This window comes from Oncorhynchus masou, chromosome 9 (assembly GCF_036934945.1).
Source record: "Oncorhynchus masou masou isolate Uvic2021 chromosome 9, UVic_Omas_1.1, whole genome shotgun sequence".
Taxonomy (NCBI): Eukaryota; Metazoa; Chordata; class Actinopteri; order Salmoniformes; family Salmonidae; genus Oncorhynchus; species Oncorhynchus masou.
Window position 1 is genome coordinate 11,383,434 of NC_088220.1, and position 14,364 is coordinate 11,397,797.

Consider the following 14,364-nt stretch of genomic DNA (forward strand, 5'->3'; position numbering starts at 1 on the left):
CCTAGAGAAGAACACTTTGGGATTTAGTTTTAGACCAAATATTTATTGAATTATCATTGATTTGATCAAATCCCCAAAAGCTCACTCTCCCCATATCTGAAGAGGCTCCTCCGAAGCAGCAGCCCTGAGGAGCGGAGCCCCAGTCTGAGGCAGGTGGACCCAGAGCTCACACACATTAAAATGAACAGGAGGAAGAGGAACTCTGGACCAGTCAGGAGGAAGAGCAGCTTCAAGGACTGGGGGAGGCTAATAGCATATCAAATTCTCTCCTGCATGTGTGGAAAATTACTGTGATCAGGAGAACCCACCTCAGCCCTCACATCTTCACCAAACCGTGGAGGACGGAGAGGGGGACTCTTTAACCCACCAACATAACTGAAGAAAACAGACTCTGATGGAGAGGATTACAGAATATCAGAACCAACCAGTGACTCTCAACCCCTCTGCAGTAAATCCAGACTGTTCTGCAGCTCAGAGTGAAAACAGGGTAAGTGATGAAGTGGAGAGTGGAGGACTACTGTCAGGGTCTAAGATACTCAAATCAAAGAGGAAATGGACAACGAAAGAAAGCTGTGCTGGGGGCAGGATGGCCACAAAAATATAGATCACCTGCACATTCACAGTAAAGAAACATTTTATTCTCATACTTCTGTCCAATTTTTCTCTAAAAATGAGTCCCACTGGGGAAAAAATCATATCGATGCCAAAAATGTGGCAAACAATTGACTCAAAGACGAACCCTGAGGCCACATATGAGAAGTGATGTCAGTGCAAAGAATGTAGGAAACGCTTCACACGGAAGGGACACCTGACATATCAGGAGCGAAACCATATTGATGTTTAAGGAATGTGGAAAAATGCTTGAGCTATAGTAAACACCCTCTCCAAACATATTGTTTGATAATCTAGTGCCACAATTGAAAAAAACACCTCACACAGAAGGTATACCTGACTAAGTATGAGATTTCATACAGGGGATAAATCACATAGGTGCCAAGAATGTAGCAAATGCTTCAACAGTAGTGACACCCCGACCAGGCATATTTATTTTACCTTTATTTAACCAGGCAAGTCAGTTAAGAACAAATTCTTATTTTCAATGACGGCCTGGGAACAGTGGGTTAACTGCTTATTCAGGGGCAGAACAACAGATTTGTACCTTGTCAGCTCGGGGGATTGAACTCGCAATCTTCCGGTTACTAGTCCAACACTCTAACCACTAGGCTACCCTGCCGCACCGAAATGGAAATAAAACTAGTGAAGACGAGCGTGGAGGAGGGAATACACCTGCAGGATCCACAACAGACAAGAGTTCAAGGCCTTTTCTTGTTTGGGCAAAAGTCCTTCCTCCACCCTGTCCTCTGTGACCCAGAAACCGATAACTGGTCAAGAAGATGTCAATTCGTTAGTAAGTGGAAATGGAAGAGGCTCCTCCCCTCCTCAATAGCCACCTTTCATGGAGGATAGTCATGTGTAACCTGCCAGAGTCCTTCGGAAGTGTTTTGAAACCTGCCACACAGCCTTTGAATCTGCTGTTTTGTCAGAGGAGAAAAGTACGCATGTGTTTAAAAACAATATGCTACTCATTTTATCTAGAAAATGTCTTGTTTATCACTTTGCACATGTATTTTGGGATGTGAAGGAGTCATTTCATAGAAGCGCATTTTATCCATATTCCCTTCTCACCGTCTCTCCTCGATTGACCTTTTCAAAAGGAGGCGAGACGACAGAGAGCGGACACAGGAGTCGAGCAAATCCAATTGAGAGAATGCCAGGCTTTTGGCAAGAGGGGCTGAGTGGAGGGTTAGGGGCCAGTGGGGGTGAGGGGTCAGGATTCAAGCCCAGGCACTTGTGCTGCTCTGGAAGGGTTGGAGTTGGGGACAGGGTCATGTGTAGAGGTTAGAGGGCAGGTTGGGGTGGTGTGCATCAATCTATGGAACGTCTTTGATGAACATTTTCAGAGAAATATGCTTCAAGGTAGAGTAGTTGCCCTTTTGGACCTTTTGATAACTGGATTTTGTTCATCATGATACAAGTTACTGCACAGAAAATGACAATGTTTTATTAATTTAATTAATTAATTTTGCAGTTTGTTGAACTTTCTATTTTGTAATTATTATAGAACTACTACATATGGCTAACAGTTATTCCATTTAGAAAATCTATTTACAGCTCTGTTCTGTGTCTTGTGTACACCATTCTGAACATTTACAGCAACAGTTGTGTGTCTTGTGTACACCGTTCTGAACATTTACTGCAACAGTACTGTGTCGTGTACACCGTTCTGAACATCTATTTACAGCAACAGTTGTGTGTCTTGTGTACACCGTTCTGAACATTTACTGCAACAGTACTGTGTCGTGTACACCGTTCTGAACATCTATTTACAGCAACAGTTGTGTGTCGTGTACACCGTTCTGAACATTTACTGCAACAGTACTGTGTCGTGTACACCGTTCTGAACATCTATTTACAGCAACAGTTGTGTGTCTTGTGTACACCGTTCTGAACATTTACTGCAACAGTACTGTGTCGTGTACACCGTTCTGAACATCTATTTACAGCAACAGTTCTGTGTCTTGTGTACACCATTCTGAACATTTACTGCAACAGTACTGTGTTGTGTACACCGTTCTGAACATCTATTTACAGCAACAGTTGTGTGTCTTGTGTACACCGTTCTGAACATTTACTGCAACAGTACTGTTTTGTGTACACCGTTCTGAACACCTATTTAAAGCAACAGTTGTGTGTCTTGTGTACACCGTTCTGAACATTTACAGCAACAGTACTGTGTCGTGTACACCGTTCTGAACATTTACAGCAACAGTTCTGTGTCTTGTGTACACATTTTGAAAATCTACATGGTTAAAAAAAATGTTATACCAAATTGAGAAACATATCTGTAAAGTGGAAGCAGTATTGGGGGAACGTGCCCACACACTACCCTGATTAAAGCAGCAAAACTATCACACATTCCAAGAGGTTTACCATAGTTTTCTTTATTTCAACAGAAATGGAGTCCGAGCCTTGCAGCATACCAGACAAAGCTTCAATAAAACAGTTCACAGAAAGACGAGTACAAAACTAAAACTGCTTAGAAAATACTTACGTAGGCCATTCCTGGTTCGAGTGATAAAATCAATCATTATGTAGGGAGAGGTGGGCATAACGAAGGGTGAAAGAAATGCAGGGCCTTTGAAATGGGTCGTACTGACAAGAACCTCCCGTCTGTCCAGTTTATCCATACGGTTTGGTCTTAACCAGCATAGTGAGTGACATCGAACAAGAGTATTTTTTTTGTTTTCTTACATTGAAACATGACAAAATCCTTAAAGTTGGCATTTGGTGGTGGAAGGGAGTGGTTATGATCTTTCTCTCTGAAATGTGATAATAAACACCGACATCTACTCTCATCCTGAATAACCAATAGCCTAAGAGGAGACAAACCAAGAGCAGCCGCAAGACTAGAAACAAAATGTTGAAACATGTTTAAGCGGATTCACCGTTTTTAGACCAGAGTTACTAGATGTTCAGACTGCGGTGCAACAGTCCCTCTATACCCTCTTACTCCAGATTCAATTATTATATTGACATGGAAAAACATTGCTGCAGGCTTGTGTAACAAGTCCCATATACACACAGAGAGAAGAAGAGAAAAGGCCACGGGAGTCTCTTCCAGGCGCTGGATGGAGGGCGGGATGGAGGGGGGGGGTTCCTCCTCGTACCCTGTATGGAAGATGTGGTTTGGGGAAGAGTCTCAGGTGAAGAGCAAAGTGCTTCAGGCTCAGTCTGGCTCAGGGAAGCAGACATGGATGAGAGATGACTAGAGTGGAGGAGGGGGAAGGTGGGATGAGGTGACGACACGGTGGACACACCTGCAGGCTCTACAACAGAGAAGAGTCCAAGTCACAGGGGAGGGGAAGCAGGGTTGAAAGGGGCTAAAGAAGAGCAGATAGGCGCAAAGCTTTGGGCAGGAGGGGTAGAGTGAAGGGCGAGTGGGGGTCAGAGTTCCAGCCCAGACTCTTCCACTGCTCTGGAGGGGCTGGAGTTGGACAGGGTCAGGTGGTGAGGTTAGAGGTCAGGGTGGGGGGGCGGCGTGCATCGATCGGACATCTGGTTGGGGGCTGCATCCCATATAGCACCCTGTTCCTTTTTTGTAGTGCACTACCTTTGTCCACGTCCTGGTCATAAGCAGTGTACTGAATAGGGTGCCATTTGGGGCGTACCCAGGGTCCAGGACTTCAGGCGCTCTCGCTGCTCTCGACGGGCTGCAGTTTGACCAGGTGGTCTGGCTTGCCGCCGCTGGCGTGACGCTCCCACATCTGCAGGTAGAGCTTCTCCAGATCCATAGTGTACTGCTTGGTGTTGAACAGAGGGCTGCAGATACGCTGCTTCCACACACGGGACCGGATCATCTTCAGACTGGGGGGAGAACCGGGTCAGTTACAACAATGGTGAGAACCGGGTCAGTTACAACAATGGTGAGAACCGGGTCAGTTACAACAATGGTGAGAACCGGGTCAGTTACAGCAATGGTGAGAACAGTTACAACAATGGTGAGAACCGGGTCAGTTACAGCAATGGTGAGAACCGGGTCAGTTACAACAATGGTGAGAACCGGGTCAGTTACAACAATGGTGAGAACCGGGTCAGTTACAACAATGGTGAGAACCGGGTCAGTTACAACAATGGGGAGAACCGGGTCAGTTACAACAATGGTGAGAACCGGGTCAGTTACAACAATGGTAAGAAGAGGGAGAGATGCTCAACCACAGAAGAGATGGAGAGACAGATGGCGTGTGAGAAGAGGAGGAGATTTAGAGAGAGCTAGCTGGAGTGTGTGTGTTGGTCAGAGACTCTTACTATTCCATGTCACAACCCAGTTTGACAGCCACGTCCTCATATTCCTGTCTGGTGTGGGCGATGAGCTCGGGACAGCCCAGACACTGTAGCTGAGAGGCTGCCACGCGCGACGCCAGGGTCTCACCTGTACGGGCACACGGCACATTTAAAGACCGACTTGTCGTTCACACACACACCACTGCTATTACAACACACGGAACCGTGCATCCCAATTATCTCTCCTTTCTCCGTAGTTCCCTTCATGCATTAGAACTGGAAATGACTGGGACATAGAAACCCCCTCTAACCGAAGTCAACACGTTCTAATTTATGGAGAGTAGTGAACACTTGAGGAGGAAACGTCTCTGCGATCATACGTCTCACCTGGCATGGTAACCATGGGTGTCCCGGCCCAGAGGACGTCCATGCCGGTGGTGTGTCCGTTACAGAGGGGCGTGTCCAGACACACGTCGGCCAGCTGACCCCGTCTCACGTGTTCCTCCTTGGGCGCCACGGGAGAGAAGACGATGCGGGAGCCGGGCAGGCCAAAGTTCTGGGCGTACTGCTGGATGTTGGGCTCGCCCACCGCAGGGAAACGCAGCAACCACAGAATACTGTTGGGAACACGCTTCAGGATCTACAGGAGAGACCGGAGACGAGGTCAGTTAGAGGTGCTGTGTGTCTGAAACGGAATTGAAATAGCACTACTGTTGACCAGGGCCCCTATATATATAGTGCACTACTGTTGACCAGGGCCCCTATATATATAGTGCACTACTGTTGACCAGGGCCCCTATATATATAGTGCACTACTATTGACCAGGGCCCCTATATATATAGTGCACTACTATTGACCAGAGCCCCTATATATAGTGCACTACTGTTGACCAGAGCCCCTATATATAGTGCACTACTATTGACCAGGGCCCCTATATATATAGTGCACTACTGTTGACCAGTGCCCCTATATATAGTGCACTACTGTTGACCAGTGCCCCTATATATAGTGCACTACTGTTGACCAGAGCCCCTATATATAGTGCACTACTGTTGACCAGAGCCCCTATATATAGTGCACTACTGTTGACCAGAGCCCCTATATATAGTGCACTACTGTTGACCAGAGCCCCTATATATAGTGCACTACTGTTGACCAGGGCCCCTATATATATAGTGCACTACTGTTGACCAGAGCCCCTATATATAGTGCACTACTGTTGACCAGAGCCCCTATATAGTGCACTACTGTTGACCAGAGCCCCTATATATAGTGCACTACTGATGACCAGAGCCCCTATATAGTACACTACTGTTGACCAGGGTCCCTATATATAGTGCACTACTGTTGACCAGAGCCCCTATATATAGTGCACTACTGTTGACCAGAGCCCCTATATATATATAGTGCACTACTGTTGACCAGAGCCCCTATATATATATAGTGCACTACTGTTGACCAGAGCCCCTATATATATATAGTGCACTACTGTTGACCAGAGCCCCTATATATATATAGTGCACTACTGTTGACCAGAGCCCCTATATATAGTGCACTACTGTTGACCAGAGCCCCTATATATATATAGTGCACTACTGTTGACCAGAGCCCCTATATATATAGTGCACTACTGTTGACCAGAGCCCCTATATATATAGTGCACTACTGTTGACCAGAGCCCCTATATATATAGTACACTACTGTTGACCAGAGCCCCTATATATAGTGCACTACTGTTGACCAGAGCCCCTATATATAGTGCACTACTGTTGACCAGAGCCCCTAAATATAGTGCACTACTGTTGACCAGAGCCCCTATATATAGTACACTACTGTTGACCAGAGCCCCTATATAGTACACTACTGTTGACCAGGGTCCCTATATAGTACACTACTGTTGACCAGGGTCCCTATATAGTACACTACTGTTGACCAGAGCCCCTATATAGTACACTACTGTTGACCAGGGTCCCTATATAGTACACTACTGTTGACCAGGGTCCCTATATAGTACACTACCGTTGACCAGGGTCCCTATATAGTACACTACCGTTGACCAGAGCCCCTATATAGTACACTACCGTTGACCTGGGTCCCTATATAGTACACTACCGTTGACCTGGGTCCCTATATAGTACACTACCGTTGACCAGGGTCCCTATATAGTACACTACTGTTGACCAGGGTCCCTATATAGTACACTACCGTTGACCAGGGTCCCTATATAGTACACTACCGTTGACCAGGGTCCCTATGTAGTACACTACTGTTGACCAGAGCCCCTATGTAGTACACTACCGTTGACCTGGGTCCCTATATAGTACACTCCCGTTGACCAGGGTCCCTATGTAGTACACTACTGTTGACCAGAGCCCCTATGTAGTACACTACCGTTGACCAGGGTCCCTATATAGTACACTCCCGTTGACCAGGGTCCCTATGTAGTACACTACCGTTGACCAGGGTATAGGGCCTGGTAAAAGCTAGTGCCCCGTCATAGGAACCAGGGTGCCATTTCAGACACCCTGAGCCAGGAAAAGGGGTATTCCTGGAGAAACATGAACATCTTAGACAACAGGATCATGGAGAAAGGGGTTTCTAGCATGATGCTTACATTGGCCCACATCTGCAGGGTGGGAGGGTCGATCTTGTAGAGCTGGTTGAAGTTGCAGTAGACGATGGAGTCTTCAGGCAGGCCGTACTGGGAGCGGGTTGTCACCACGATGGTACGAGGTACCTCCTCTCCTGTAGCCGCCTTGTTGTTGAGCTGAGATGGAGGAGGTTATGATGGAGAGATTTACTATGAGCAGAGAGATAGACTGGGGCAGAGGAGAGGCCAGTGCATAGTGACCGTGTTAACCTTACACCCATGTTCTGACCCCTGTTCACTACAGTACTGGAACCGCTTTCCTAGGGGTCAAATCCCCAAAAGTAGACATGCAAGTGACCCAATGTCTTTATCCAGTACTAGCCAGTCTTTGTGCCATACCTGGAGGGATACAGACCCTGATTCTACAACCTCCTCCCCTGGAAGTATCTGAAAACACAGTATACATGAGATGTAACACTACAGACCCTCGTCGTGTCACATGGCTGGGATCAAAGATCAACCACACGTACCTCACTGCTTCACTCCAACCAGCAAAATAACAGGATAAGAATAACTCATTCTTATCCATTTCCTGTGTGTGTGTGTGTGTGTGTGTGTGTGTGTGTGTGCCTCCCTCCAGTACCTGTGTGGTGGCCAGTCCATTGCTGACGGTGAATCCGTTGATGGTGACCTGTATCTGTCCCTGGTTGATCATGTTGATGATGGCCTCAGCTGCTGTGTTCATGGGGATGACGGGCATGGACAGAGCCCCGTTGGTTTCTGCTACGCCACTCTCCTCAATGGAACACTTCATCTGGACAGGAAGGAAGGAAGGAAGGAAGGAAGGAAGGAAGGAAGGAAGGAAGGAAGGAAGGAAGGAGTCAGTGATCTACAAAGCATTTGCAACATACTTTCTGGAGGATGAGGGCAGGTCTTCACTGTTCAAATTTAAAGGACACAACAAGGAACAGACAATGACTATGAATGACATTGGACTACGAACTACCTTTCCAATAGTTCATAGTCCAATGGAAATATGTTCACAGAACATTCCCTATGTCACTGTCTCACCTTAACGTCAGACAGGCTTGTTCAGGAAGGGTTAGGGCTATTCACTATGTCACTGTCTCATCTTGACGTCAGACAGTCTTGTTCAGGAAGGGTTAGGGCTAATCACCATGTCACCGTCTCACCTTGACGTCAGACAGGCTTGTTCAGGAAGGGTTAGGGCTATTCACCATGTCACTGTCTCACCTTGACGTCAGACAGTCTTGTTCAGGAAGGGTTAGGGCTATTCACCATGTCACCGTCTCACCTTGACGTCAGACAAGCTTGTTCAGGAAGGGTTAGGGCTATTCACCATGTCACTGTCTCACCTTGACGTCAGACAGTCTTGTTCAGGAAGGGTTAGGGCTATTCACCATGTCACCGTCTCACCTTGACGTCAGACAGGCTTGTTCAGGAAGGGTTAGGGCTATTCACCATGTCACTGTCTCACCTTGACCACCTTAACGTCAGGCAAGCTGTCCAGGAAGGGTTAGGGCAATGCACCATGTCACCGTCTCACCTTGACGTCAGACAGGCTTGTTCAGGAAGGGTTAGGGCTATGCACCATGTCACCGTCTCACCTTGACCACCTTAACGTCAGGCAGGCTGTCCAGGAAGGGTTAGGGCAATGCACCATGTCACCGTCTCACCTTGACCACCTTAACGTCAGGCAAGCTGTCCAGGAAGGGTTAGGGCTATGCACCATGTCACCGTCTCACCTTGACGTCAGACAGGCTTGTTCAGGAAGGGTTAGGGCTATTCACCATGTCACCGTCTCACCTTGACGTCAGACAGGCTTGTTCAGGAAGGGTTAGGGCTATGCACCATGTCACCGTCTCACCTTGACGTCAGACAGTCTTGTTCAGGAAGGGTTAGGGCTATTCACCATGTCACCGTCTCACCTTGACGTCAGACAGGCTTGTTCAGGAAGGGTTAGGGCTATTCACCATGTCACTGTCTCACCTTGACCACCTTAACGTCAGGCAAGCTGTCCAGGAAGGGTTAGGGCTATTCACCGTCTCACCTTGACGTCAGGCAGGCTGTCCAGGAAGGGTTAGGGCAATGCACCATGTCACCGTCTCACCTTGACCACCTTAACGTCAGGCAGGCTGTCCAGGAAGGGTTAGGGCAATGCACCATGTCACCGTCTCACCTTGACCACCTTAACGTCAGGCAAGCTGTCCAGGAAGGGTTAGGGCTATGCACCATGTCACCGTCTCACCTTGACCACCTTAACGTCAGGCAGGCTGTCCAGGAAGGCCTTGAGGTCGATACCATTCAGAACGATGCGGTTGTCAAAGATGTGGCCGTTAGACTTGAAGTCAATCACCGCCTTTTTCTGTTGAAGAAAATAAAAAGAATACTGGAGGTGAAGAGGTGAACTGCATGTGAAGTCAGGGTTGAAGACCTAAAAGCATTATTTTTCATTCGTCAAAACACACCTTTCTCCTTTCAGATGACAGTTTATTTTTATGTGAGCTTTATGTGAGCTTTGTGAGCTTTATGTGAGCTTTCCGTAAGAGGGGAAACCCATTGAGACCAGGGTCTCATTTTCAAGGGTGCCCTTGGAATAATAATTACCGCCATAGCACACAAGAAAAGCCCATTGGGCCTCCATCACCGGAATGCTAACAAAATTAGCACAAACTAATAGCGAAGTCACATAGCCATTGTTAGCTGAAGGAAAACGAACAAACTTTTTGCACAGGCAAATCCAGTTCAAAGTTTACACAAGCATAGCTAGTAGCTACCGAATGCCATTGTCAGTGAGTGTGGACATTTACACGCTTAAGCGAATGAGAGAAATTGTGCAAATGAACAAAGTTGTGATGCTGCTCTTCCTTCCGAAAAGCACACATGTTCACCTGAAGCAGAGGGGAGAAAAAACAAACACTTAGGAAGCACAAGGGGAGGGAAAAATGGCAGCTGTACAGATAACCCATCCAGTGCTCACTAGACGTCTGGCTGAAAGCCAGAAGATATCTGATGTCAAACATTTAGTAGTAAAATCTAATTTTATTGGTCACATATTTAGCAGATGTAATTGCAGGTGTAGCGAAATGCTTGTGTTCCAAGCTCCAACAGTGCAGTAGTATCTAAAATCCACTCAAATCTAAAAGTACAATAATGGAATCAAGAAATGTATAAATATTAGATCGAGCAAAGTCGGAGTGGCATTGACTAAAATAGAATACAGTATATTTTTTTAAGTGACCAGTGATTCCATGTATATGGGGCAGCAGCCTCAAATGTGCAGGGTTGCAAAAACCAGGTTGAAGCTGGCTACTGATGGCTATTTAACAGTCCGATTGCCTTGAGTGAAAAACAGCTTCTGTCTCACGATCCCAGCTTTGATGCACCTGTACTGACCTCGCCTTCTGGATGATAGTGGGGTGAACAGGCTGTGGCTCAGGTGGTTGATGTCCTCGATGATCTTTAAGGCCTTTCTATGGCATCAGGTGCTGTAGGTGTCCTGGAGGGTGGGAAGTTTTGCCACCCCCCGGTAATGCGTTGAGCAGACCACGCCACCCTCTGGAGAGCCTTGCATTTTTTTGGGGCGGTACAGTTGCCGTACCAGGCAGTGATACAGCCCGACAGAATGCTCTCAATTGTGAATCTATAAATGTTTGAGGGTTTTAGGTGACAAGCCAAATTTCTTCAGCCTCGTGAGCATTCAGATCGTCAGCACCACTCTGCTTGGGCCCTCGTCTCCTCCCGGTAGACTGTCTCGTCATTGTTGGTAATTAGGCTTACTACTGTTATGTCGTCTGCAAACTGCATAACTGAGTTGGAGGCGTGTGTGGTCACGCAGTCATGGATGTCCAGGAGGGAGCTGAGCACACACCCTTGTGGGCCCGTGTTAAAGATCAATGAAGATTATGTTTCCTACCTTCACCACCTGGGGGCAGCCCGTCAGGAAGTCCAGGGCGGAGTTCAGACCCAGGGCCCCAAGCTTAACGATGAGCATGGAGGGTACTATGGTGTTGAATGCTGAGCTATAGTCAATAAACAGCATTCTTACATAAGAATTCCTCTTGTCCAGATGGGATAGGGTAGTGTGCAGTGTGATGGCAATTGCATCGTCTGTGGATCTATTGGGGTGCCACAGTCCTTGGTAATGGGACGCATCGGAGGCACTGTGTTATCCACAAAGCAGGTGAAGGTGTTTAGTTTGTCTGGAAGCAAGACGGTGTCCACGACGTGGCTGGTTTTCCCTTTGTCGTCCGTGATTGTCTGTAGACCCTGCCACATACGTCTCGTCTCTGAGCCTCATGTCGGACACTGTCTCTGTACTGATGTTTTGCCTTATTTGATTTGATATTTGATATGGAGGGAATAACTACAGGCTGTATTCAGCCATATTCCCAGTCTGGGAACCACCTTGCCATGGTTAAACGCAGAGGTTCGCACTTTCAGTTTTGCACAAATGCTGCCATCTATCCACGGTTTCTGGTTTGAGTAGGTTTTAATAGTCACAGCATCTCCTATACACTTCCTGATGAACCCAGACACCGTATCTGTGCATTCGTCAATGTTATTCTCAGAGGCTATCCGGATCACATCAGTCCGCATGTGCAAAACCATCTTAGAGCATGGATTCCGATTGGTCAGGCCAGCGTAGAATAGACCTTAGCACAGGTACTTCCTGTGTGAGTTTCTGCCTATAGGAAGGGTGGCGCAAAACAGAGTTGTGATCAGATTTGCCGTACTACAGTACGAACATGTTGGTAGAATTTCAGAAGCGTTTCCCTCAAATTTGCTTTGTTAAAAACCTCAGCTACAATAAATGCAGCCTCAGGATATGTGGTTTCCAGTTTGCATAAAGTCTAGTGTGATTCCTTAAGGGCCGTCGTGGTATCGGCTTTAGGGGGATGATACAAGAAATGTCCCTTTGGAGGAAATACAGTCGGCATTTGTTTGAGGTATTTTCGGTCGGGTTAACAAAAGAACTTGAGTTTCTGTATGTTATCACAATCACACCATGAGTAGTTAATCATGAAACATACACCACCATCTTTCGTCTTCCTGGAGAGTTCTTTATTCCTGTCTGCGCGATGTACTGAGAACACAGATGGCTGTATGGATTGGGACAGTTTATCCCGAGAGGGCCATGTTTCTTTGAAACAGTAAATCCCTGACAATCCCTGATGTCTCTCTGGAAGGAGATCCTCGCCCTGAGCTCAATACTGTGGAACTCTTAAAGAGATGGGTATGATAGATATCTGGAGAGAGACTAATAGCTAATCCATGGACTATACATACCACTTAAATGTCCATAACACCTCCACCTCGTATAGATTACATGTTTATCCCAAAGTTTTCCATAAAGTCTGCCACTTCTACAAAATCGGACACACAGCACTTTCAGATCACCGCCTCGACCTCTAAAAACATCCTGAGGTCAAAGAGCTGGAAATTCAACAGCTCCATGTTATCAAACGAAGCATTCCATACATTGGTTACTACATGGATAGACAACAACAAAGTCTCTCCCATTTCTCCGGCCAATGTGGGACGCTGCCAAAGCCACACTTAAGAGGTCATCTAATTGCATATGCTTCCTATAAGAACAAGGCAATGGAAGCACACAGTTTAGATCTTCAGGGAGTTGGAACACAGCGAAAAAGTACATAAATAATCCCCAGGCAGCACCTCCTGGAGTCAACTTAAAGTAGACAACGCTAAACTAAACCTGGACCATACTCAGGAGATGTACTAAACAGAAAAACCATGAGTATAGAAATAGGCCTAGCAGATTACTTGCCAATTAAAAAAAGAGCAGTCAGAGCGTACAATCATCGCTATCTGAACAGCAGAGGACGAGGTCACATACGATCCAAATAAAATACATTTAACTTTCCATTATTTTTTACAGCAAATTATATACTTCTGAGAGAAAAACATAGATGCAAAATTCAATTCCTTCCTAGAGGGATACTCACGACCAAAACTATCAGAGACCCACCAAAAGCTCAACTCCCCTTTCACTCCTGAGATCCTCGAAGCAATTATCTCCATGCCAACAAGTCCCCAGGCCCAGATGGATTTCCCCAGAGTTCCACAAAGCTTTTTGGCCCCAGCGTGGCCCTATTTTCATGCAAGATGACTTGTTTTTTGCAAAAACATAGCCCGCATTACAGTATTGTTAAAACGGGAGCTCTCCCAGACTATGTTCACAGCCCTCATTACAGCGTTGCTATAAAAGACAAGGACCCTCTATCCTGCACATCCTTCTGGCCCATTCTGACTATAAAATAACTACCAAATTGCTCGGCAAAAGATGAAAACACTTCTTCCCAAAGTAATAAAAGCGGACCGAACTAGATTTATTAGAGACATATACTCTTCATTCACCATCTTTTTTTTTTTAAAGATTATAGATCAAGTAAAACGCACAGAAGACCACTGTCCTGCTGTCGTCACTGGATGTTGAGAAGGTGTTTGACAGGACGGAGTGGAACTGTTCTCAGTCTTAGAAAAGTTCAATATGGGCACAAACTTGATTAAAAGGATTAAGTCCTTATATTCTCATCCAAATGCCATGGTGACTACTAACGGTCTGAATTCTGAGATTCCCTTTGGGACGTAGCACAAGGCAAGGATGCTCACTGTCGCCCCTGCTATTTGTTGGGGGCAGAGTTGATAAGGCACATTCCAAGTATTATGGGTGTTTCTGCAGGCGGCCTTCAGCACAAGATTTCACTCTACGCGGACGATGTCTTGCTCTACATATCCAACCCTGAGAAATTCCTCCCATTTTAGACAAATGCATAGTACGGCAAGTTTTCAGGATATAAGATGCATTTGGACAAATCCATTGTTTCCCCTCTCAATCTTACACTCACCAGCTCTATGAAGACACTGTCCGTTCCAATTGGAGACC

At 46.4% G+C, this 14,364-nt stretch overlaps 1 protein-coding gene across 2 annotated transcripts in view; it reads right to left on the minus strand.

Moving 5' to 3' along the window:
* Nucleotides 1–2,982: 2,982 nt before the first annotated feature.
* Nucleotides 2,983–14,364, minus strand: part of LOC135545518 (UDP-N-acetylglucosamine--peptide N-acetylglucosaminyltransferase 110 kDa subunit-like) — a 35,621-nt gene continuing 24,239 nt past the window's right edge. For both annotated transcript variants that reach the window (XM_064973168.1, XM_064973167.1), the window contains exons 17-22: nucleotides 9,703–9,819; nucleotides 8,077–8,247; nucleotides 7,458–7,610; nucleotides 5,230–5,482; nucleotides 4,867–4,990; nucleotides 2,983–4,425 (exon numbers count right to left, since the gene is read on the minus strand). In XM_064973168.1, the coding sequence (XP_064829240.1) occupies nucleotides 4,245–4,425; nucleotides 4,867–4,990; nucleotides 5,230–5,482; nucleotides 7,458–7,610; nucleotides 8,077–8,247; nucleotides 9,703–9,819 (999 nt within the window). In that variant the 3' untranslated portion in view covers nucleotides 2,983–4,244. The remainder of the gene's footprint in view (nucleotides 4,426–4,866; nucleotides 4,991–5,229; nucleotides 5,483–7,457; nucleotides 7,611–8,076; nucleotides 8,248–9,702; nucleotides 9,820–14,364) is intronic.